We start from the raw sequence: 24,760 nt of genomic DNA on the forward strand, positions 1-24,760 counted from the left end.
GGTCAGAGGCAGAAGCAGGCTCCCCGCCGAGCAGGGAGCCCGATGCGGGACCCGATCCTGGGACTCCAGGATCATGACCTGAGCCGAAGGCAGTCGCTTAACCAACTGAGCCACCCAGGCGCCCAGGAGACACGGATCTTTCAAAATACGGTGTCTTGAAGGGGAAAACATAGCAAATGGGGCCTTTGTTGTGGAAAAGAACTATATTATTAATTTATATCTTGCCTCTTCCACAAAAAAGATTTGAGGCCACTTACAAGAACGTATAAATTATAACAAGAATGAACAAGTTAAAAAAAAATCAGGGTAAAGAAAAAGAAACGGGTGACAGGAAAATGGAAACTGAGGGGTGGGGGGCAAGGTCTGTGCACTAAGCCCCTGCAGGGTCACTCAGCGTGCGCTGGCCTCGCCGAGCTCCCCAGTGGGCAGCGCAAAGAGGACCATTCCCTCACTGCCGTGGGCACTGGATAAAGCAACTCACAAGGTCTGGGCACAGAGTTTCCTGCTGCTCAGCCCTGGGGGATATGTCTCCTGTGGGACCTCAAAGTGGGGACAGTGACAAGGACCTGATACTGACATTCTGAGAGGCGGAGGCATGCTGAAGTTCGGGGGAACAGAGAACAGGTGGGAGAACTCCTGAGTGGACCAGCACTGAGCAGGTCGGGCCTGGGGGCTGAGAGGAAGGAGGGGCAGGGCAGGGGATAAAAGAATGCTCCCTGCCTTTATGAGGCAATTTAGAACAAGGGATGGAAGAAGGATTGGGGAATTCTGGAACCTCAGCCACTTCCCCTTGTTTCTTATTTGGATGCCCATCCCCAGTCCCTAGGCCGGGTATCAGCAGGAACAGCAGACAGACGGAAGGAACATGTGTGTATATTTTGAGACACAAATACAGGGGAAGTGGGTGTCCGGGGAGGCCGCCTTTTTTGGCAGACGTCTAGGAGCAAGAGCTAGGGCATCTACTATTCTTAGTCCCGTTTTGCGGATGAAAAACCACCCAGAGAAGTCACTTTCTCAAGGTCACAGTAGTGACAGTCAGACTTGGGCCCAGGACCTTGCACTGGCATAGTGGCCTCAGTTTCCCCACCTTCCCAGGGGAACCCTTTTGCTCTTCCAGGTGTGACTGCGGGAGGGAGATGGTGGTGGGCGGGAGGCCCGGGGGACAGTGGTACCTCTCTGATGTGGAGGACGGTGCCGTTGGGCGGGCGCACGAAGACAGGGCGGTTATCGTTGACGTCGATGACCTCCACCAGGAGCATGGTGGTGCCCCAGAGTGGGGGCTGTCCGCCATCCGTGGCTACCACGGTCAGGTTGAACCTCTCGTAGGACTGCAGCGGCCGCTTTGTGGTCACCAGACCTGAGTCCATGTCCACGTGGAAGGCCTCTGGCGGGTGGAACAGGAGAGCCGGGCCTGGCTCTGGCTGAGACGTCCCTCCCGTCCCTCCTCCTCCTCCTCCTGGCCTGGGGCTGCGCAGACCACCGCCTGCTCCTCCCACGCCCAAGGCATCACGGGTGGGGAGCGGGCTACTTACCCACGCCAGGGCCCTCAAGTGAGTAGGCCAACTCCCCATTGGGGCCCTCGTCCTGGTCGGTGGCCATCATGGTGATGACTGAGGTGCCTGCCGGCTCGTTCTCATACACGCTTGTGCTGAACTGGGCCTTGGAGAACTGTGGCCGGCAGTCATTGACGTCCAGCACCTGGATCACCACCTGGGGGGGTGGGGTGGGCGGGGAGGCTGAGGTCAAAGGTCAGGAGCATACTGAGGGGCTGCTTCGGGTGATTCGGTCATACAGGAGTAAAAGCCAGCGTAGACAGTGCCCACTATTGGATTCCGACCTCAATTTATTTTACCCCCTGCCCCCCGCCGGCCGAGTCTCCATGTCCTTAGCTGTGCGCTGGGGACAGTAATATCTCCTCTCTCAGGGGCCGGTAAGGCTCTCCCGTGATGCACAGCTCCCGGCCCCAGTTAATGCTCTGCAGCTAGTCCTGTGGTTACCAGGTATCTGTGTCTGGGTCCTGAAGCAGGGAGCCCTCCCCCACCGCCTCCCACTCCGTCCTTTGCTCCTTCCCACCGTGGCCCCTACATCTGACTCTTAATTTCTCAACCTTAATGCTGCCCTGTGATTCCTCCACTCCCAAAAGTTCGTTCTTGGTTAGCATGTGTGTCTGGCTTGGAACTTGGCTCCCTCTGCCGACCCCCCAAGCCAGGGCGGGGCCCATGGCCACACCAGGCTAGAGGCCGTCTCTCCCCTGGCTGCTGACGCCCTGCCTGACTGCATCCCCACGAGAGCCCTTCAGGATTTTAAGAACCCTGCTCTGTGCACAAAGCACCTTCCAACTCCCCATCTCCCTGCCTCCCACCTCCTGCAGAGTTGACAACTGAGGCTCAGAGAGGTTGTATGCCAGACGCCCAGTGCAGTCTTAGTCTTCTGACTCCAAATACTGGGCTGTTCCCAGCGCAGCAGTGTGACAGGGACGGGATTCGGGCGTGTGAGTGCTCCCGGCTCCTTCCCCCTTAGGGAGACCTGCTAACAGGACTTTGTCTTTGCCCACCCAGCTGCTCACCAGCCCCCACGCTCCAGGAGAGTTTTCCTTGGATGGTTAGGCTATTGTGGGGAGAAACGGCAGAACTGCATACAGAAAGGACTGGACAAAGCAGGAACCGGGGAAGAAAGAAGGAGAAAGCAGAGCCTCAAGGCATGGGACTTTGGACAGAAGTGGGGACAGAGCTTAGAAGGCGGTAGGCTGGCCTCAGGGCAACTGTGTTGAGGCTAGAGCCGGAGTAGGAATGGGGCTGAGAACTGGAAACCCTCTTAATGTTCCTGAAGGGACATAAATGAAAATAACCGTGTTACAATTATGTTTGGTTGCTGGACTGTTGTTTTCACTGGGACACCATGGATAGTGGGACATTGGAGGCCCAGGCTTTACTTGGTTACACTCAGGTATGTTTAAACACTGTCTTCGCAGGGGCTGGGCACAACAGATTTCTCTTAGAGAGTCCCCATCTCCCTAAGCCACCGCCATTTGACTCACCCAGCTAAGCTCCTGCCGTCTCCTCCTGCCACCATGTCTCCGAGGGGACGGGGTGGGGGGGCTCTGCTCCCACTCTGCAGCGTTCTCTAAAGTTAAGGCTTTGCTTGCTGCCTCCACAATTCCAGTCCTTAGTGTCCCTGGCCTGGGCTGGTGGCCCTTACCTGCACCGAATTTTCTCGACGGTTGCTGGCTATATCTCCAGGGTTGTCTTTGGCCAAGGCCGTCAGAATATAGTGGTCCTTCTCCTCCCGGTCCAGAGAGGATAGCACATAGATGTCACCCTAGGAAGGGGAGGGTAGAATCAGGTCCTTCATCAATCCAACTGATATTTATTGAGCATTCACTCTACGCCAGACATTGTTCTAGGCTCTGGAGACACGGCACCGAACAGAAGAGACAACAGCCCCTATCCCCAGGGAGCTCGGATTCTAGTGGCTCCGCTTGCCCTCACCACTCCAATCCACCTGGAGATGGGTTGGACAGCCCAGGCTGGAGCTTGCTACCTGGCCAGGTGTAGAGCATTTGCTGTTCACAGTGCCAGGCCAGGGGCATGACTGATCATTCACATTGAGCAGGAAGGACAGAACCCTGCTGACGGGGCAGAGTGTAGGGGGATGTGGGCAGCAAGAGGCTGTAGGAGGGCAAGTCCAGTTCTGACCCCATCCCTGGGGAAGGTCCTGCCTGACCAGCCACCCCCAGGCCACAGTGGTCTCTCCCTGTGCTGAAACAGCAGCTCTGAACCAATTTACAGTCATTTGAAATCATCACCCATCCTTTCTCTTGAGTTTCTACTCTCCCATAAGTCTGAGACCCATGGCAGTATGGGGGAGACACCCATGGAGGCTTCCTCCCCCTGCCCCCCAGCACTGATATGGGGCCATGGATACAGCAGGAGCTCAAACACTGTGTCGACTTCCCGCAGAGCTTCCTATACCTCTCTCTTGACAGTTTTAAAAAGCAGTCGCCTGGACCCGAGTCAAGTTTTCTAGTCTGGTGGGGACACATCTCAGAATTTTTTTGTCCCACAAAGGCTAGTTCCAAAAAACTCTGGCCACAGGGACAGAAAGGCCACAGTCTACAGGATGTCTGGGACTCTTGCCGGGCTTGCTGACTTGGTGGAAAAACCTCCGAGACCACAGACATCCCGATGGCAGGACCCAGAAGCCGGGACGACTTGTGGTGGCTTCTCAGTCTCTGCCCCTGCGCCCTTCCCACCACCCAGTTGGCTTGCTTACCGTGGTGGGGTTGATGGCAAACTTGCCCTCTCCATCCCCGAGGCTGTACTCAATGAGGGCAAAGTTGCCCGAGTCAGCATCTGTGGCGGTGACGGTCAGGATGACCGTGCCCACAGGCACATCCTCAAAGACAGCTTCCTGGAGCCCAGCAGGGAGAGAAGAAAGCGGGCTCAGGTCAGGCCTAGTGTCTATGCCCCTGCCCTGAAAACTCACCTGGTAGACAACCCAGGGCACCAAGCTGCTCATGGGGTGGCCACGCCTGCGGGGTGTGGAGGCCGGCAGGGTAGGGGTGGAAGATGCCCAAAGGCCCCAAGGCCTGGGCCTGGGTCCTGACCCGACTTGTTGCCCGGCTGCCCACCTGGTAGGAAGGCTGGTCAAAGATGGGGTTGTTGTCATTGATGTCCACGATCTCCAGGTAGACGGGGATCTCAGCTGCTCGGGGCGGAGACCCATTGTCTGAGGCCCTCACAGTGAAGTTGAGCCAGTGCACTTCCTCAAAGTCCACCGTCTGGTTGGCAATGACTTTCCCTAAGACACAGAGGCACCCACTGCCGGTTGGCCGCTCCTCACTCATGGAAGCTCTCCAGAGTATAAAGAGAAGGATCTGGAACTCTGAGGGGCAGGGGTGACCCCCTGAAGAAGGAGGGTGGCCCAGCAGCAGTGCCCAGGGGCAGGCAGGCCAGAGGCCTCACGGCAACTGGTATCCAGCTGTTCTCCTTACTGGAGGGGTGAGAAAGCTTTTCACAAGTCAAAGGGATGAGTACCAACTAGCCCAGAACCTCCTCTGAGAGATTCTTGTCTTGGCCTTCTCGCTCCCTAAGTGAGACTCGTAGTGGAACGCTGGGTGGTGGAGACGCTGGTGGAGTATCCCAGGAGTCCAGTAGACCTCAGAGGGGGCCTCCACCCCACTTGGGACTAGGTACTCTCCTCTCCTGTAGTTTGGGCATCTGGGAGTGACGAGAATGCTGGCCATATTGGATCTGGCCCAGCCCACTGAGGGGCTAGGGTGGGGCCCCAACTGGAGGGCAACAAGTGGGCCATGGTCCCCTGTGGAGGCTGAGCAGGCACAGATCCATGTCCCCCAGTGCCCCTCTGGCAGATTTCCCACCCACCTGCTGAGGAGTCTTCCAGCTGGACATAGCCTGGGGGCATCAGGTCCAGCAGAGTGTAGGTGATCAGCCCATTGAGGCCCTTGTCCGGGTCCATGGCGGCCACAGCAATGAGCGTGGTGCCTGGGGTGGCCCCCTCCAGGATCCGCTCTGTGTAGTAGGTGATCCCGAAGGGCTTGAACTGGGGCGTATTGTCATTGACGTCCAGGATGTTGACTGTCAGCTTGGCTGGGGTGGAAGCAGGGGGTGAGGGTGACGTGAGGGACACCAATGTGGCTAGGCCTGGCCTTCCTAAGTGTCAATCAAGCCCGAAGAGGGTGGTGGCCTTTCACTACCCTCCTGGGACACCCTGAAGCTCGACCCAACCCTCGTGCGGTCGCATGTGACCCTTTCCCCTGGTCTAGGTCGCTCACTCTTCCATAGGGGAAGGGGTTTGGGTTCCACCAACCGGCTGAGTGAAACTTGGCGGAGTCCCTGGCCCTTACTGTGCCTCAGTTTCCCAACCTGTCCAATGAGGTAGGAGGACTGTGATGGTCTAAGGGTCGAAGACCCTTTCCATGATTCAGCCTTCTACTTCTAGTCTGAGGTATCCCCTCTATGTAACCCGCCTGGGCCCTTGCCCTCTGAGCAGGGGACATGTAGGCAATGGCCAGGTCTGCTCTTCCTTCCTGAAAGCTTGGGCTCTGGCCTGTAAAGATAAGCAGCCAATATCTGCCAGGTCTATCTCTCCATCCCTGCAGCTGGGTGACTTGAGGCCACCCCTTCACCACACCCCCCTCCCCTTCCTGCTCCGCCCATGCAAAATCCACTCCTCTAGCAGCCCCTCCCAGTCATGCCTCAGGCTGCGAGCAGGGCAGCGGCCTGCACGCCTCTCTGCTCTGGTGCCCGCGCCCTCCAAAGTGGTGTCTTGGCCTCCATGGACATTCACGTTTCCTCGCGCTTTCCTTCCTTGGGCTGACCCCACAGTTTGCCGTTGGATCTGAGGTTCCCGTCACACAGGCCAACCACACGCTCCTCACTGGCTCTGAGGTGGGACTCTGGCCCAAGTCTCTGTTGGCCGGTCGATTTCTCAATGCCCGTCCAGCCTCTGCCAAACCTCCTTCCCACTCAGAGCCTTTGGGTTCAAGATCACACACAGTTCTGGGCTTCTGGATCCCCCACCGTTGAGCTCTCACAACTGGGACACAGGGCCACCCTGAGCCTCCCTGGAGCGGCCGCCCTTCATACCCTTCGTGTAGCCTGACCACTGGCAGCCCCTGCAGTGAGTGGGTTCTGCTGCTCCGTCCCTGGGGGCAGGCCTGTGCCTGTTCCCAGCCTGCTGTCCCTACCCTGACGGGCAGATGCCAGGGCGGGCGTGGGGGGGAGCCTTACCGTTTGGCACGCTGACAGAGCGCTCTGGTAGGTCACTGGCATTGTCAATCACCGAGAGAGTGACTTCATAGGTGGCAACCAGCTCCCTGTTCAGCGGGGACTTCACCATTACGGACCCTGTAGACCAGACTAGGTTCAGTTTGAGGGGAATCCTATAACATCTGGGCCTCCCAGGGGCTCTCCTGGCTAGCTCCCCAAACCACACCAAGGGCAGCGATCCCCAGTGGAACTGGGACTTGCCGGTGACATCTTTGGCTGGGATGAGACCACAGTCACCTGCAAGCTGGGGGCACCTCACTCTGCCCCTCACTCACTGCTTACTAGCCAGGTGAACTTGGGAAAATTATTGAACATTTCTGTACCTGTTTCCTCATTTATAAAATGAGGATAATTACAGTATCTATTGCATAGAGCTATTTTGAGGATTATAACCGTAAAATGAGTTTACATTTGCAAAGGGTTTAGAACGGTGCTGGACACATAGTGCCATGTAATTGCTTGTTTCAAAAACGCTTATATTCTACAACAATTGTGTATACTGACACTACTGAACCGTATGCTTAAATATGGTTAACGTGGTACATTTTATGTCACGTGCATTTTATCACAGCTTAAACAATGCTTGTATTCTAGAGAGACCAAGTATAAAAGGTCAAGGCAGCTAGAAATCCCTGAGGGTGTTCTCTGGAGGGGAGGGACAGTGGTGGGGCAGGCTGGATAGTCAGGCCTACCTCTTTGCCTTGATTAAGTGGGGCACGACAGGGCCTGATTGTGGGCAAGGAGCACCGTCCTGTGTTAACACTAGCAAGGAGTTGTTTCCTTTTCTCCTGCCCCCCGCTCCCCACAGCCCCTGCCTGCCCCTGAATCACAGAGGAACCCTCCAGAGGCTGGGGCTTGAGCTGGACAGACGTAGTTGGGCCTGTTGGAGGGCTGGGCTCTGTTGGAGGGCCTGGGGGCCTGATCCTAGGTGAAACTCCCTCTCTGTCTCCAGCTCCCTCGCAGGCAGTGTGGCCTCTGGGATTGCCTTCCCCCTTGGCAGACCCCCTGCTGGGCTTCTGTCTTCCTCGGGTTCCCAGCCACGGGCGGTCACTTACCCTGGGCCGCTGCCTTCTCCTCCTCTTCCTACTCTCGCTCCCCGTCCCCGAGGCTGGGGAGCGAGGATGGGGAGAGGGTGGCTGCATTCAGTCTGCGAAGGCTGGGCCCCGGCCTTGGCCTGGGCCCCACAGGACAGGAAGGGTGGTAGGGGTATGGTATGGAGGAAGGCAATGGGGTGAAGCAGAGATGCGGTGGGAAGTGACAGAGAAACCGAGCTCAAACCTGCAGGCCTGCCAGCCATGAGGAAGAGAGAAAGGGTTAACATCAGTTAGTTCAGGGTGCAGAGGGGATGGAGCAGAGCAGGGCATGGGGGGCAGTAGGATTCAGAGCAGACCAGGGCAGGAGGTTTGAGAGGGAAGGGAGTGGAAGGGAAAGGGGGTGGGTAGGAAGCAGGAGAGCAAGGGGGCGCCCCATTGGATAGGAGCACTCAGGGAGCTGAGGCTCTGGCAAGAAGAAAGGGGAGGAAAGGTAAGCAAGAGGGGTAGGGAAAGCATGAGGAAGAGGGGGCAGAGAGGACACTGGAAAGAAAAATAGAGAGAAGAGAGTCAGTTGGAGGGAGGGAGAACAGAGCCGAGAAAAGTGGTAAAGGCATCAGCCCAGCATAAAGTGGGGCGGGGCACAGAGCAGCTTTCCATGGTCCTGACCAACCACGGCAGCAGGGAGTTTGCTCCCCTGGGGCATGGCTAACTCATCTAAATTCTTCTAGTGCTCACGGTTTTCCTGTCTTCTTTTTTCCTTTGGACCTCAGATGCATATTGAGTGAATCGTACTCTTTGGGTTAGTGCACCCTGTGGTCACTGGTACCACTCTTGTTTTATGTATGTATCTCCTCTCCCCTCTTCTCCCCTTGGTCAATCACTGTAATAGACTGAAGTATATTTTTCATTTGGAAGTGTTCCTGAAAATCATGTATTTGTGTGTGTGTGTGTATTTTACATTTACACAAGTGGGACTGTGATATGTATATATCTCCCATTCTATTTCTTACTCTTTCAGTGAGTAGTTATTTTTAAGGTCTACCCACATTTCTCTGTGAATCTAATCTATCGCTTCGGACTGCTGCATAGCATTCCTGGTGTACTCCCACCATGTTTTACTCTCCAATCTCCTAGGGATGGATGCTCAGGTGGCCTCCAACTCCCACCACCAATAACATGGCAGGTAACATGGCATATAGTCCTGTTACTGACCTGAGAATATCCTTGGGACATATACCCACAAGCAGAATTGCTGAATCATGGGGTATGAGTGGACTTTGTGCTAGACTGCTGTCTAGATGGTGGAAGCAGTCTAAGCTCCTACAGTAATGTATGAGCGTTCTGATGTCCCTACATTGTCACCAATACTCAATACTGTCCAGCATCTTAACATCTGCTAATTACATATGGAAAATTGCTATCTCATTGCTGTTTTACTATGCATTTCTCTGAATAACAGTGATTTTTAGAATTTTGTCATAGCCACATTAGTTTTTCTGTCACTCTTCTTGGCCTTGTTTCAAGGAGTATACCTGTAGGGGTCCCATGTCCCCTTCCTAACTCCCTAGAGGAGAAAAACATGAAACTATTGGGAAAATGGTAAAGCCATCAAAATGATAATAAGCTGCATAGGTCATGAAAGATAAGCCACAGTTGTTTCTTTTGTGATAGTTTAAGAAAATCATCAAGGGTATATATAAGATTTACAGATGACTTAAATGACTAGCATACGTATGAAGAAAGTGTTCAACCACCTGGTTATTAAAGAGATACATATTAAAACAAGGTACCATTTTCCTATACAATTACAAACACGAAAGCTCTACAATATTTAGTACTGGCAAGAGTGTGGTGAGGTGGGCGTTCTCACATGGAACACTGGTAGAGTGAGGGAGACTGGAAGGAGAGATGGAGCTGATACAAGGAGGAGGAGGAGAGAGGAGAGAGGGAAGGAGCCAGGGAAGAGAGGGAGAAGAGAGGGGACAGTGTGGTGTTGGGGGTGGGGGAAGAGAGTAGTAGGGGGGGCAGCTGAGGGAACGGGGAGGAACAGAAAGAAGGGAGGATCAGGAAGACAGCAGAGGGCAAGGAGGCTGGGGCAGGGGGTCAGGAGTGAGGTGGAAGGGGAGCAGGCCCTTGTACCTGTGTTGATATTCACAGCAAAGGCATCCTCCTGGTCGGGCACCAGGCGGTCAGTGTCGTCCTTGGCCACGATGCCGATGATGTGGTATTCCAGCTTTGGGTTGAGGTCGCGGTCAACGGCAGTGACGTTGGCAATGACCGTGCCTGGCTCAGCCGACTCCAGCACGCTCACCGTCTGGATGGGGTTGAGGAACTCCGGGCGGGAGTCATTGATGTCGTCGATAAGGATAGTGATGATGGCCGTGCCGGAGAGAGGGATGGTGCCCCTGTCGGTGGCCACCACTGTCAGCCTGTAGGATTCCTGCTCCTCCCTGTCGATGGTGGCATTGGTGACACGGATGACCCCAGTGACTGGGTGGATGAGGAAGCGGTCCTGAGCCCCCGCTTCTATTCGGTAGATCAGCTCCCCATTGAGGCCACTGTCCTTGTCCGTGGCTGTGACCTGAAGGACTGAGAATCCTATGGGGGTGGGAATGGGGAGTGGCTGAGCACAGTGGCCTCTTCCAAAAACCTTATATCAGGATACATTTGTTGGTGGTTCCTAAGGGCCCCGTCTTGCCAGTTTTGCCCGTGGTTATCTTTTAGCATGTTTGCAACTTTGTAGGTAACTCTCATTTTATTTCACATTTTAGGATTATTTGAGAGATTGAAAAATCTTTACTAACTTAACGATTAGTAATATCTTCTGCATATTGTCTGCTTTTGACCTTTGTCCACTTATCTGTCAACTTATGCAAACTATGTAATTATGATAACTGGGGACAGATACCATTTTCTCAGTTTGTTTGCCTTTCAATATTGGTTGCTATTGTTTGGTGTAAAGAAATTTAACTTAGTATGCACCAAAATTTAATAGTTTTCCTTTTTTGAGTTTTGTTTCTCATATGCTTAGAACCTCTTTACCAGAAATCAGAGAAACATTCACCTGAAGTTTTTTCTTTTGTTTGTAAATGTTTCTGTTCTTTTGTATTTTCTCTAGAACGTCTTTAGGTTTCATTTTAGTGTCTGATATGGGGTGAGAATCTGCACTGAATATTAATAGATATTTTGCACAGTAATTAGTTTCCACAACTGATTTCATTGTTTCCTTTTTTTTTTTTTTTTTAAAAAAAGGATTTTAAGTGCTCTCTATGCCTAATGTGGGGCTCAAACTCACAACCCCGAGAATAAGAGTCCACACTCCACCTACTGAGCCAGCCAGGCCCCCCTTCATTGTTTCTTTAATCACATAATATTACTTTCCTTAATTTACCAGTATCTGTTCCTGCGTTACTTTGTCCCAGAGTCTTGTGCTCCTATCATGTGGTCGTAAATACTACAGTTCTGTAACATGTTACCATGTTGGTTCCCAAAGTGGTCTGAAAGCTGCCCCATTACCCCCCCAAGAGGGACAATTAAGGCAAATCTACCTTATTTATACTTCTATCTCAGGATGTTCTTACTCTTCCAGCTGACCTTTAGAATCAAATATACCCTCCAAATCATATTTGATTTTGATGGCAATCACATTCATCCTATTTTGACTTTAAAACAGTCTTTCCGTCCAGGGACACGGATGGAACATATCTTAATAATCTCATTTTCCAGACAAACACTGTGGATCAGAGCAGGGTGGTGAGGGCCGCCTGGTTTTTCTGACCCCCCCTCTCCAGTGCTCTCTCTGCCCGCCCTGCTGCCCTTCTTTCTCCCCACTGGGTGAATTTTGCCTCCAACCTGTGAGGCTCCAATCCCCGTGGACCAGCAAGCAGGTCCAGCCTGGGCTCTGCTTACCTGGTGGGCAGTTTTCTAGCAGGTGGACTGTGAGGGTGGGAGGGCTGAAGGTGGGCCAGTTGTCATTGTCATCCAGGACGGTGACCAGCAGGTCGGCTGTGCCATTGAGGAGTCCAATATCCTCAGCCAGCAGTAGCAGCTCCAGGACCGGGGGTGAGAAGGCCTCCCGGTCAATGATGACACCGAACCTCACTGTCACCACGCCTGGCACCCGGCACCACCAGCCGAGGAGACACAAAGGAAAGGGGGTACAGTGGGGAGACGGGGCAAGAGCCAGCCAGGAGGGGATAGAGAGAGGCAGGGGCGTGATAGGGGAAAGAGACGAAAGTGGAGCGGGGAAGACAACGCAGTGATTTTCTTCCCTGAAGGCTCAACAAGCAGCGTTTAGGGAGGGCCCCCAGCAGCCAATTTCCTGTGATGAGCCTCTCCCCAGGTACCCTCTGCAGTGCTCCAGAGTCTTGCCTAGGACGAGGGACCCAGGGAGGAGCACTGACCTGCTCACCAGCATATCCCTTCCTGTTGTCACCTGTCACCAAGCTGGCCTCCTGTCCAGGACCGGACTGATGGGACACGGTCTCTGGGGAACTTTGGATGTGGTTTGAGGACAGACCTTTGGCTGCTTCTGGTGGACTAGGGGCCTGAGCCTCTGCCCAGGGCATGAGCAGATGGAGGGAGCGGGTTTGGGGGCTCATTGCCTAGGCTGAGAGCTTATGCACCAGCAGGTCCCTTGGGTTGGCTCCAAGCCTCCTGCTGGTTCCTCCTGCCCGGCCCCAGGGGGCTTAGTCCAGCTGCAAAATGGGCCTTATGAGGAATGGGGTCCCCCCGGAGAGCCTGGATCTAGCATGAGAAGGGAGGCCCTAGATCTAGCGGTGGGTCACTCCCACCCCAGCAGGAAGCCCTGGAGCCAGGCTGGGAGAGCTGGGGTGGCACGGAGCCCTCACCGGAGTGGTGGTCGATGTCGAAGAGACCACTCTGGGAGCCCAGCAGCTTGTAGGTCACCACGGCATAGACGTCCAGGTCTGCGTCCAGGGCCAGGATGGGCCCGTTGAGCACCGTGAGGGGGGTCCCTGGGCCAGGGGGAGAGGGGTCACTGCGGGGCCGACCTGGCCCCCGCCCGCCCCCTCCCCCACCCCGGCCCCGGTGAGCCATGGCTGACGATGGATGAGAGGGAGGGAGGTGAGGTGGACGGGGTGGGGAAGCCCTGGGCCGGGCTGCGGCAGCCTTGGCAGACTGACGCAGATGCCTGGGGAGCAGCCTCAAAGCCCTGCTGGGGAGAAAACACAACAACGGTGAGCAAGCCCTTCTGGCCCGCCTGGAGCGCGCCTGCCTTCCCAGCAGCCTTTGAGGGTCACTCCGTGGGAAGGTCGGGGGCTCCCTGAGTGTGTGGGCACTGTCTAGCTATGCACATCCAGCCCAGTCTGTCCACACGGGTGTGTTCAAGATGCTCTTTATAGGGGCCTGGCTGTACCCGGCTAGGAATATGTGATTCCCGCATGTGTTCAGGACTCCGTGGTCACAGTCGTGAGCACACACCCAGGAGTGCTGGCAGGCCAGGGCTCCCCGTGCTTGGGCCCCTGTCTGCCACTCCAAGTGGGCACGTCTGCACACGGGTACCTACGTGTGTGTCTGTGCGCACGAGCAAGCCCACACCGATGCCTTACACGGGCACGTACTAGCATGTACATGTGTGAGCACACACATAGGCGGGATTAAGAGGTGGAGGGGGAATGTCCAGCCAGAGACAAGGAGCATCGTGGCTCATGTCTTTCTGAGTTAGAACCCAAGCTTCTGGGGCTGGGGAGGCTGGAGGAGGGGTGAGGGGGGCCTCCCCAGCGGCACAGTAAAAAGGAGAGTCTGTTCCTCTGAACAGGGTGAGGCTGGTCAGTGTACTTGTGCAGGGAAGGGGCTAGACTGGCCTACCTGGGGTCCCTTGGCCCCCCTCCTCTGATTATATGTGCTCCCTGAGCTTCCAGAAGCCTCTAGGATGCCCGTGTTCCTGGGGTGAGGGAGCAGGGAGGGGTGAGCTTACCCCTTTCCTGGGTAGTCTTCACGCCTTAATTGTCCCTCTTGGGGGGGGTAATGGGGCGGCTTTCAGACCACTTTGGGAACCAATGACCACAGCTGTCTTTTCCAAGCAGATCTATGGCCTCTTTGGTTGGCCCCCAAGAGGTGTGGCAACCCGGGGCCCACCAGCCCCTCAAGAGCGGTGCCCCTTCCTCCCCTCCACACCCTTCTGCACCTGCGGGGTCTCTGGTCAGCCATGCGGTGAGGCTGCCTCCCCAGCCAGCCTTCAGCCGGGCCCCTATCAAGCGCAAGGGAGGCCCTCAGGCATCTGGGGCCCAGGTGGTGCCTCAGCAGCAGGAACTCCCAGGTGGGTCTGGCACCTACCAGCGGGAGCGTTCTCCATCACCTCTGCCTGGTAGGTGCTCTCAGTAAAGAGGGGATGGTTGTCATTCTCGTCTGCCAGAAAGATCAGCAGCAAGTCAAAATCCTGAGGGAGGCACAAGGGAGGGTTAGGTTGTAGGCCATGTTCTAGCAAAATGTTCCAGTGGGAGGAGGGTTGGTAGGTGGGGGGTTGAGGCGCAGAGGTAGAGGATTAAAAAGCCCACACTCAGGGTCCAGAGACCGGGGTTCAAGTCCCTGCTGTGCTAGCAGCTCACTTGGCGGCCTTGGGCAAATCGTTTCCCCTATCCGGGCCTCAGTTTTCCAGTCTGGCAAATGGGAATCCTAACTCCTTCACAGAGGTATTGTGAAGTGAACAGGGTGGACGCAATTGGCATTTAATCACGTTCCATCTCCTGGTAAGGAAGGAATTCAGGCAGGAAGATGACTCTTGGTTTTCAGACCCTGCAGGTCTGCCAGATACCCCAGTCTGGGCCCAGCCAAACTCTCCCCCAGTGCTATACCTTGTGCCTTTCAAAAACCACAGTAGGGTCCTTATCTTAGAACCTCTCCATACCCCTGGATGCTATCTCTGTTGCAGAGCTGAGCAAACCAAGGCCCAGAGGTGGGGTGGTTATTCAAAACCACAGGGTGAGGTACCGGCGGGGCGGGGGGGTGGGGTCCAGCCTCCCAGCTTCCCATCTCCCCCCACTCAATGCTGCTGTTCATGGGCAGGTTCAGCAGCACAGGGTCATTGTCATTGATGTCCAGCACCCGAATCCCCACCAGCATCTGGGGTGCGTTGGGGAAGAGGAGGAAGTGATGGGCGCGAGATGGGGCAGGCGAGCAAGGGGGTGGTGATGGGTGGTGTGTGCCCAAGTATCAGGGGTTTGGGAGAAAAGAGGATAGCTGGTGTTCACTGAGTGTTTGCCACGTGCCAGGCACAGTGCTGATGACTGTATAGATATTGGCTCCTTCTAGGCCCTTCCACAACTTTGGGGTAGGGATAGTCTTCATTTTGCAGAAGAGAAGGAAAATGGGGTAGGAGAGAAATCTGCCTGTCACAGCCACACACCCAATGCCGGGTAGACCTGGGATTTGAACCCGGCACGGGCTCACTTGGACACCTGAGCATCTAGCCCCCCGGCATGCTGCCTGCCACCTCCAGCATGCAGCCCTGCCCCCCCGTGTCCTCCGGCCTCACCCTCCTGGCTATGCGTGGGTTCTCCGGGTTGTCCTTCACGGAAATGGTCAGCTTGTACTCTGGGACCCGCTCGCGGTCCAGTGGCCGGTTCACGGTGATGACCCCTGTCTGGGATGTGGAGGGCTCGTGAGCTGAGCAGCGACCTGGCCCCCATTTTAGGCTCTGGTCCACAGATGCCCAACTGCTTTGCCTGCAGCTCCAGGAGCGGCTGTGAATTCTCTCCCCAGATTGCCACAGATATGGTCTAGGAGGCCATCATGGGCTGGCGGGGTCTTGCCAGGGCAAGAGTGACCCACCAATGCCCGGGTCTTGCTCTCGGAGACGGGTGGGCCCCCTGAGAACCCCGTGGTGCTAGAAGCTGGTAATACTCCAAGAGGACAATGAGGACTCACGGTGCATCTTGGTAATAAACCAAATGGAACGGAGGCTCCAGCCCCATCTCTGCACATGGCAAGCCTTGGGGGTGACGGGGACCCCAGAGATGGCTCAGCTGGAAATCCAAGATTCCACATGACCCAGAGACTCCCGTCCCAGCAGAGGACGGAGGCTCGAGGAGGAAATTGAACCCGAAGACGCCCAGACAGCAGAGCAGAAAGCCTCTAGGGCTGGGCCCTGCTGTTGAGAAGGAACCCTGGGGTCTCCCTACCGTGGCGTTGATGGAGAAGGCCCGCTCTCGGTTGCCTGCGGTGATGTTGAAGGTGAGGAGCGCGTTGCAGCCACGGTCAGCGTCACTGGCCAGGACACGGGCGACGAAGCTGGAGACGGGGCTATTCTCACTGATGGTGATGTTCATGGGCAGGTTCAGCAGCACAGGGTCATTGTCATTGATGTCCAGCACCCGAATCCCCACCAGCATCTGGGGCGTGTTGGGGAAGAGGAGGAAGTGATGGGTGCGAGATGGGGCAGGCGAGCGAGGGGGCGGGGCAGTGATTGACGAAGGAAAGGCGCAGGTGGCCATGGAGAAGGAAGAGGAAGAGGAAGACAAGGATAATAAAAAAGGCACGAAGATGAAAATGAGGATAAGAAGCAAGCCGAAAGGGCAAAGGGGCAGAGCTGGGCAGAGGGCAGGGGGGAAACGGCAGAGTGACAGGTGCGGAGGCCTGGCTGGCTGGGTGGGGAGAGCTCTGAATGGCCATGACCGCCAGGCCCCAGTGAGCCCCGAGAGGCACTGGCCAGCCTGTTAGGGGCTCTGCGGGTCTGGACTGGCTACAGGTCAGCCTGGGGCCTCTCTGGGCACAAGGGTGGGCGTATTAATAGGAACCTCTATGGAGAGTTGAGGTGGGCAGTGAGGGGAGCCCCTAGACTCACCGTGGAGCTGAGAGGAGGCACCCCCCTGTCGCGGGCACAGATGGTCAGGTTGTAAAAGGCAATGGTCTCCCGGTCCAGCTCCACATCCTTCCGGACCCGCAGCACCCCCTCCACAGGAGAGATCACAAATTCCCCTGGGTGTTGCCCAGGGGAGGCTGGAGTGAGCTGGGAATGGCCAGGAGCTGTGGAAAGCCCTGGCCTCTCCCTGCTTCCTCTAGCGAGCCTTACTCACCAGGGGTGGGGGACAGCTGGGTGCGGGGCCTCCCGTGCCCCCAGCTTCAGATCCTCAGGGAGCCTGCCAAGGGCTGGGCAGGGCGGGAGTGAGGGGGACAGAGAGCTGCTTGGGCTGCAGGTGCTCATGGGCCCGCTTCTACCCCAGCGTGCCTGAGACGCCGGTTCAGTTCCCTTCCCTGGGCCACACGCAGGACAGGGACTGACCCTAAGTAAGACGGTTATGTCGGAAAAAGTGGGGGCCTCTTTCTACACAAGCATCCTCTCACCACTCTTGATCAGAAAATGATTAATGAAGGTCTCGGGTACTTGGTGATGTACAACCCCTTCCAGATACCACGTCTTGGAAAACGGGGAAAGGGCAAAGCTTACTCCCAAGGGACGGCTTGCTAGTGGTGATGCACAGGGCAGGACAGAGCGGAAGTGACTGAGGGCAGGGAAGCCCCCAGCTGCCCTCCATACAGCCCTGGTCTTGAGCCATAGCTGGTCTGTCAACAGGGTTCTGCCAGGCCCGGGGCCACCTCTTGGCCTCTCGTCAGACCTGACTTCTTGTCTTTGATGTTTTGGAAAGCCCTCAGCTGGCCCTTTGGCTTCAGTCCTCGTTTCAGCCTGGCCGAGGGGGTCGGATGTATGAGAGTGTCTACAGCAAGAACCTCAGATTCTCAGACTGGCCTGGAAGGGACCTCAGAGACCACCCAGGCCCTCGTGTCCTTTGGAAAATGAATCGAGAGTCCGGAGAAGGGTGACACCTTGTCTGAGCTCCCACAGCAAGTTCATTTCAGAACCAGTATTCAAATCCAGGGCTCTGGGCCTCAGCCTACTGCATCCATGGAACGGTGGTCTTTCTAGACACCTGATCAGAGCGGACCAGGGCGGGAGGTTTGGGAGAGAAGGCTGAGCACAGGGAGCGGGTGGAGGGGAAGGGCAGAGGGGAGCAGATGGGAGCCCAGGTGGGTAGGAGAAGGGCAGGGAAGGGGAGTGAGGGAGGTGGGGTGGATGTGAGGAAGGGGGGCTGCCTCTATGCATGCCCCAGGAACTGGGGACAGAGAGAAAACACTTCCTTCACTTTTCCTCTGACACCTGGGGGAAAGGCCCAGGGTGGGGCACTGACTTGCTCGTGGACACACAGCACACAGGGGCATGGCAAGGATGGGGGCCCTAACTGCCAACAATTCCCTCTGCCTGCTCCTTCCCATCCTACCTCACCATCCCTGTCCCCTGCCGTTGCTGCCCTGACTCCCGAACAGCCCTTCTGTGCCCCCCACCACCCACAGCCTCACAGGCCACACCCTCCCAGGGGGGTGGAAGCTGTCGGAAGCAGGATTTCCTGAGCCTGACACTCCAAGGTCTCACAAGAGTTGGGGATTCCCTTTCTCGGGGTTTCCCAGCCCTACCTGGGCCCCTGACCATGTGTGAACAGATGGCCTCCGACCCTTTCTCCAAAGCCAGCCACCCTCTCGAAGGAAGGAAAAGGGTTCTGAGAGCTCAGAAGGCCAGGCCTAAGGCTCTGGGGGACTGGGCCCAAGCTAGACCCCCATGAGATCAGCTCAAGGACCGCAGATTGGAGAGGTGGACAGGCCAAGGACTCCAGGACTCATTATTCTCGGCAGCTTGCCCCCAGGGAACTCCCCAGCGTTCCACTCCTTTTGGAGACAGGGGTTAAATACAGAGGCTTTCCATCTGCATCCTGACTTCACTCCCATGTGCCCGTGGGCATGTGACTGAGCTTTGCCTCGATGTCCTCATATGGAAAATGGGCCAATAAAGAGGTTACCATTGCATGGTGGCGCTGGGACCGGACAAGGCCTGGTCGACGTCATGTGTGCTGGACCCATGGCAGGTCTTGGTGTCATTAGAGGGACCCGGAAAGGAAGCCCAGGCAGTTCTCTGAAGGAAGTGGGGGCTTTCAGGGAGGATGAGGATGGACGGAGCGGGCTTGACTGGAAGGGACAGCTGGAGGTCCCGAGAAGGCCAAGGTTAGCAGGAGGGGCTCCAGGGGATAGGGCCTGTTTCCCAACTATTGCTTGACCACGTATGTCCTCTGCAGAGCCTGGTGGGGCTCGCGAGAACCCTGTCGCCCTGATGTCTCCCCAGCCACAGGAGCCCCTCCAGGCTCAGGCTGCAGTGCTGGGAGCTGGGTGGCCCAGGGCATGTGCCTCTCCCTTCTGTGTGTCACCCAGCCGGCTCTCCACAGAAAACCATCCTGATGCACAGCACGTCAGGTTTTCAAGTTACCACCGTGGTGTCACTGAACCTGGAGGTAGGAGGCGCTGCGGGGAGTGGACGCTGTGCCTTGTGGGAGCCATTCAGCCATGCCCCCAGGTTACCCCTCCCTCCCACCCCACCCCAGCCTTCCCTTGTCTATCCTGAAATGGGGCAGTGCTCTGTGATCCTGAAGTTATCTTTGGGCTCTTCCTTCCTAGGGGAAGGGGACTCCAAGCTTCTCTAACTCTGCCAGGTGGTGGTGGGGGGGTGCCTCTCAGTCTCCTGGGACACCCCACATGACCCTTAATTCCTATGGCTGACCGTGATCATGTGTCAATTTAACTGAGAGGTTTGGCTCAAGGCTCCAAAAATCCATGGTATGGAGCCGTCTACAGTTTGTTCCGATACAGGTGTGAGCCCTGTACCCCAAAGCTGGGTGCAGTGAGGGCCTCTTGCTAGGAAGGGGCTCAGCCGCTTGCCCAGCAGACGCCCCTCAATGAAGCTTCGGCAGCCTCCCGAACAGGCGCTGGAACTCCCATGCAATGATAAGGCCTCTATGGTTGTGAGAATAACAGAGAAAGTCCCTCACTGTGCTGGTTTTGGGAAAGGAAGACACAGGGCTTGGCCAGAGAAGGGACTTTTGGGACATGAAAGGGTGGCCTGTCAGAATGGAGTGACCTCCTGCAAGCTCAGGGTAGCAGGGGCTCCAAGTCTTGCCCTACAGAAGTGGAGTTTTAGCCTCCTGATGGCGGATTCTACCCTTGGAGCTCTCGTCTGTCTTCTTCCCCAGTGCGGGCCTTGCCTCTCGTGGCTTTGCATATCTCTGTGCTGACAGCTCCCAGGTACCTGCCTCCAGCAGAGACCTCCCTCCTGAACCCCTGGCTTGTGCATCTAAGCCCCACCTGACATCTCATAGCTCCCCTCATCCCCCACACCTGCTCCTGCTGCAGCCTCCCCGCAAGCAGACGGTCATGCCCTCTCTCTCCAGTTGCTCACACCGAAAGCCTGGTGTCATCTTAGACTTTCTCCACATCTAGTAAGTCAGCACATCCTGTTGGTGCCAGCTCTGAGATATACCAGAGCTCTGTCTACTTCACCGTCACCACCTCTGGTGCGAGCAGCCTGGTTCCAGCTACACCATCTGTAGCCTGAGTGACTGCAACAGGCTCCTGTGGTCCCCCTGCTCCCACTCCTTAACCTCAACGGTCTGTTCTGAGCACGGGAATCAGGAGTGGCCCTGGTAACAGCTAAGTCCAATTGTGTGCCTCCTGTGCTCCAAGCCCTCCCATGGTTCCCAGATCACTCGGACCCAAAGCCGTGTCCTCATCATGGTTAGCAAGGCCCAAGAACATCTGGAGCTACTACCTCTCTGACCTCATTCCTTCCTGCTCCTCCGCTCGCTCGACTTCACACCAGCCACTGGCGTTCACACATGTGAACATGCCAGGCGTGTCTGGCCTCAGGGCCTTTGCACTTGCTGTTCCCTCTGCCTGGAATGGTCTTCCCCAGATGTCCACATGACCCGCTCCTCCTTCCTTCAGGTCTTTGCTCAAATGTCACCTCCTCCCTGAGCACCCTATCCAGAACTGCAGCTTTCGCCTGGCATGTCCCATCTCTTGGCTTTATGTTTCTCCATAACACTTAGCACCTCCCAACATACTAAGTTATCTCCTCAGCCACCTAGGTTCCTCGCCTGTGTCTTCCCACTGGAACGCGTGTCTGTTTTGTACCATCCCGCATCCTCAGCACCTGGAATATGATTGGCATATGGTAGGTGCTCAATAAATATTTATTGAATGATCAATTGATCAATTGAAAATCAGGATGTTTCACAACGATTTGGATTTCTAGCTTTTGTCTTTAAGGTGGGAAGACCTCGCCCCTGTGGGCCTGCATGTTGACACAGCCACACTGGCCAGAGTTGAGCGTGGCCATCACAGCCCCCACTACTCCCTACTGTCTTGCCTGGACCCCTTCCCCCATGTGTGTCCCCGGCCTGACACTGGCAGGCCTTTGAGTTTGAAATTCTGACTCTGCAGAAATGAGTAGAAACTGACTTGAGGAACCGCTGTGGCCAGGGCCAGCCCTGCTCTTCACCTGAGGACAAGCACCGAGGTAGCTGTGAAGCCTATTCATGGTAACAAGTTGTGTGGAAAAATCTGGGTGCTGAATGCATCTGGGGGTTCCTGAAGGTTTGGGGCAAGGATATTCATCCTCCCTCCGCCCTGGAGTCTTTCCTCTGGGTATGAGGCAGGGGCATTTTCTATCTGATTCTCAAAGGGGTCTCTGACCCCTCCAAGGCTACCAGTCTCAGATTTCAGAATGTTCTCATATATCCCTGTGAAGAAGGGGTGGGGAGAAGAGTATTTCCATCATCTTGTGGGTGGGGAAACTGAGGCCCAGAGAGCGCAAGGCCACGACTCCTAAGTGGGGTGGGGCAGAGGCCCCCAGGTTGTTCTGCCCTCCATGTCTGGCTCAGGCCCCACTCACCCAGAGGGTCTCCATCCACGATGCTGTATTCCACCTGCCCGTTGGGGCCTGAGTCCTGGTCGTGGGCCAGGAAGGTCCACACTCGGGGCCCCGGCTGGCCCTCGGTGACATCAAACGGCCCCTCGTAGTCTCGGGGAAAGGTGGGCACATTGTCATTGATGTCATTCACGTTCACAAGTGCCTGAGATGGTGGACAAGCATAGCTGGGGCTGCATCCCGGCTAGCCCTGTGCTGAGACCAGTTCCCTCATCTGTAAAGTGGGTCTGATAATCCTGTCTCAGGGGGCTGATGCAAGAATCCTCAGGGATCATGGTTGGTTGGGGGGGCTTTTAAGCTATGCCTATGGATAAGTTACTGTCATTGTCAAAGCCTTTTTATGGGCATAATCGTCGTATTGTTCATAATAATGCTACACATTTCTATTTATTGCCCCACTATGGTCATTTCCCATGGTCTCATCCACTCTGCCCACGCCCTGCCAAGTCTCTACTATCTCCGTTTCATGGAGGCGGAAAGCGCAGCTCAGGCAGGCTAAATGACTCGCCTAGAGTCACACAGCTAGGGAGCCGAAGAGCAGGGGTATGAGCTTCTGTTGGTTTGACCAGAGTTTGTACTCTTCCCATGAAGGGGAGGAAGGCAGGTGTCATCATCTGTCTGACAGATGCAGCCACGCAGAGAAGTTCAGTAACCTCCTCAAAGTCACACAGCAAATTTGGCTGAGTTGCCAAGACCAGGACAGGGCTCTCGGATTTAGGTGTTTCTCCTGGACAATCTTCCCTTTTCCCCTTCCCCATTAGAGCTTTCTGGGCCCTGTCCTCCCCCACGTTGAGGCTATGTCCCACCCACCCACCGTGGTGGTAGAGGTGAGGCGCTGAGACAAGATCGGGCACTGGTCCGTGGCAGTGACGATCAGAGTGTAGTGGCCATGGCTAATCTCATAGTCCAGCTCCTTGGCAGCAGTGATGACGCCCTGGGGGATAACAGAGGGGACAAGGGTGGATCAATGGGTGGTGGGTCTGGGGCACCTCAGACCACCCCAGGAAGCGTGCTCTGACATCCGGGCCATGATGGGGAGCCCCTGTTGCCGTCCCACAAGCTTTGCTTCCTTCTGCACTGGATGCCCCCACACTTTCCTCCCAGACTCCATCTTTGCTCTGCTCCCACCTCCCATGATGTCATTGAGGTCCCTTCCAATCCCCTTAGCCACCTGAGCCTCCTCCTAAACCCCACCATCAGCTGCTGACCGTGTGTCTGTCGATACGGAAGGTGTTGATGATATTGCCTGCAACAATGGCATAGTTTACTGTGCCATTGGGCCCTTCGTCCAGGTCTAGCGCCTGGATGGTGATGAGACTAGTGTTGATTGTGTCTGGGCCCTCATCCAGTAAGATCTCGTAGTGGGGCTGCTGGAACACTGGTGCATTATCGTTCTCGTCCACGATGGTCACGTACACGTGAGTGGTGGCCTGTGAAGAAGAGTGTGGTCAGGTTCCTTGGTCAGCTAGCTAGAGGGGTCGAGGTGGACCTGGCTGGATAGTCTCCTAGGCTGGGATCACTTAGAATGATCCAATATGGTGAGAGAAAGAAAGAAGAATGAGAGGGTAGGAAGTCACAGGCTGGTAGAGGAGGAAATCACAGAGGTTCCTCCAAAAGCCAAGCTAGGTAACAGTTTAGGTCCAAGATGGCACCACCATAGCTTTGTCTGTGTCCACGACAGACATCACTAATCAATCGTGGCACTGCTGAGGCTAGAAACAGCCTCATGATCCTTGTCAGCACAGCGACCTAGCGATTCAAATTAGTGTATGAGATGAACCCTAGTAACCACCCCCAGCGACAGCTTTGGTTGGGCTGGGGCCTTACTGACCCTGGGCCTCCTGCCAGATCACCAAAGGCATGAATGTGATGTTCTCAGTCCAACACCGTATTAAGCTTCACCCCCTGTTCATGTAAATGAAGAAATACCCATTTTCAGCATTTTTAAAAGGGAAGACATTGGGTTTCGGGCACTTCAATGGGCAGAATTTGTTGAACCATGAAGAATAAAGCTGACAGAACATGACTTCACTGCAACAACATTTTCTGCAACATATTCTCCTGCAATTGGCCATTTCTGGCTGATACTTGGTCTAATGAGACCACATGGAAAGTCCAGCCAGTTGGAACTCAGTGATCGGCACTCAAGAACCATAGAGAGATGACAGATGTGGCATTTTGCGAGCAGAGTAGATAAATGAGAGAAGGAAATTAGTCACGTGCTGATATTCTCTGTCCCTCGTGCTGCCCCCCTTCCATTCTCTGCTTCTCCACCTGGGAGGACATCCCCTGTGGGCCATCTCATCTGGGCTCCCTTGCCATCTGGCTTCCAGATGGGTTTCACCAACAGGAGGTCCTGGCAGAAGCCAGGAAGAGGGAAGAAAGAGAGGTGGGGCATTTCTTCCACATTCCTTCCTTTCCTCCCTGTAGTTCTGCCAGTGGCTGTGTTTTTCCTGCTGGGTGGCCCTTCTCCCATGACTCCAGCTCCCACTGGGCTCATGCAACTCACCTCCTCTTATTGTCCTTTTGGATGTGTGGGTGGTAATGGCTTCCTGCAGTTGCTAGTCTATTGGTGCTTCACCAGCCATCTGTAAACAGTCTCCCCATTAAACTCTCTTCAGTTGAGCCCTGAGTGTGCCATCTGTTTCCTGCTGGGACCTTGACTAATACAAGCTATGATTAGTGACTAATATAAGATAATAAGGTTATAATAACTGCAAAGATGTCTGGGTAGAGAGAATATGACTAGACCATTGCCAAGGCCACAGAACAGAAAGCAAATGATACAAAAAGCTGGATGTAGACAGCTTGTGCACTTCTTTTTCCTGGGGCTTTGGAACCCACCTTGGGTGGTCTAGAACCACCTGTGGAGGGACAGGTGGGCAGCAGACCTAGACCCAAGAAGATTTTCATTGCCCCTGAGGAGGCAATCAGTTCACTGAGCTGCAGCTGTGGATCTTGGAGGGGTGGGTGTTAGGTGGTTGCTAAAGTTGTTTCCAAAGCAGGTAGGGTTGGCACCCTTGAGATGGAGCTCTGTGACCTTGGGCATATCCCATTTCTTTTTTGGACCTTTTCTGTTAATAAAGAACCTGACTTGATATCTACAGTTCCTTCCAGCTCAAATATTCTGGAGTTCTGGTCTGCTGTCATCAGTCACGTGGACTAAATCC

The 24,760-nt window shown here is 55.4% G+C and overlaps 1 protein-coding gene across 4 annotated transcripts in view; it reads right to left on the minus strand.

Moving 5' to 3' along the window:
- The window catches only part of LOC102736847 (cadherin-23), a 75,427-nt gene that overhangs the window by 9,492 nt on the left and 41,175 nt on the right, over window positions 1–24,760 (minus strand). For all 4 annotated transcript variants that reach the window (XM_081824086.1, XM_031019983.2, XM_081824087.1 and 1 more), the window contains exons 5-21: window positions 22,799–23,020; window positions 22,405–22,524; window positions 21,555–21,735; window positions 16,629–16,762; window positions 15,967–16,176; window positions 15,321–15,428; window positions 14,123–14,225; window positions 12,676–12,801; window positions 11,735–11,938; window positions 9,965–10,423; window positions 6,753–6,869; window positions 5,385–5,609; window positions 4,631–4,800; window positions 4,273–4,410; window positions 3,199–3,318; window positions 1,533–1,710; window positions 1,173–1,384 (exon numbers count right to left, since the gene is read on the minus strand). In XM_081824086.1, the coding sequence (XP_081680212.1) occupies window positions 1,173–1,384; window positions 1,533–1,710; window positions 3,199–3,318; window positions 4,273–4,410; window positions 4,631–4,800; window positions 5,385–5,609; window positions 6,753–6,869; window positions 9,965–10,423; window positions 11,735–11,938; window positions 12,676–12,801; window positions 14,123–14,225; window positions 15,321–15,428; window positions 15,967–16,176; window positions 16,629–16,762; window positions 21,555–21,735; window positions 22,405–22,524; window positions 22,799–23,020 (3,027 nt within the window). The remainder of the gene's footprint in view (window positions 1–1,172; window positions 1,385–1,532; window positions 1,711–3,198; window positions 3,319–4,272; window positions 4,411–4,630; window positions 4,801–5,384; window positions 5,610–6,752; window positions 6,870–9,964; window positions 10,424–11,734; window positions 11,939–12,675; window positions 12,802–14,122; window positions 14,226–15,320; window positions 15,429–15,966; window positions 16,177–16,628; window positions 16,763–21,554; window positions 21,736–22,404; window positions 22,525–22,798; window positions 23,021–24,760) is intronic.

The sequence above is a fragment of the Leptonychotes weddellii genome, chromosome 6 (assembly GCF_054177405.1).
Source record: "Leptonychotes weddellii isolate Sample4059 chromosome 6, ASM5417740v2, whole genome shotgun sequence".
NCBI classification, from domain to species: domain Eukaryota; kingdom Metazoa; phylum Chordata; class Mammalia; order Carnivora; family Phocidae; genus Leptonychotes; species Leptonychotes weddellii.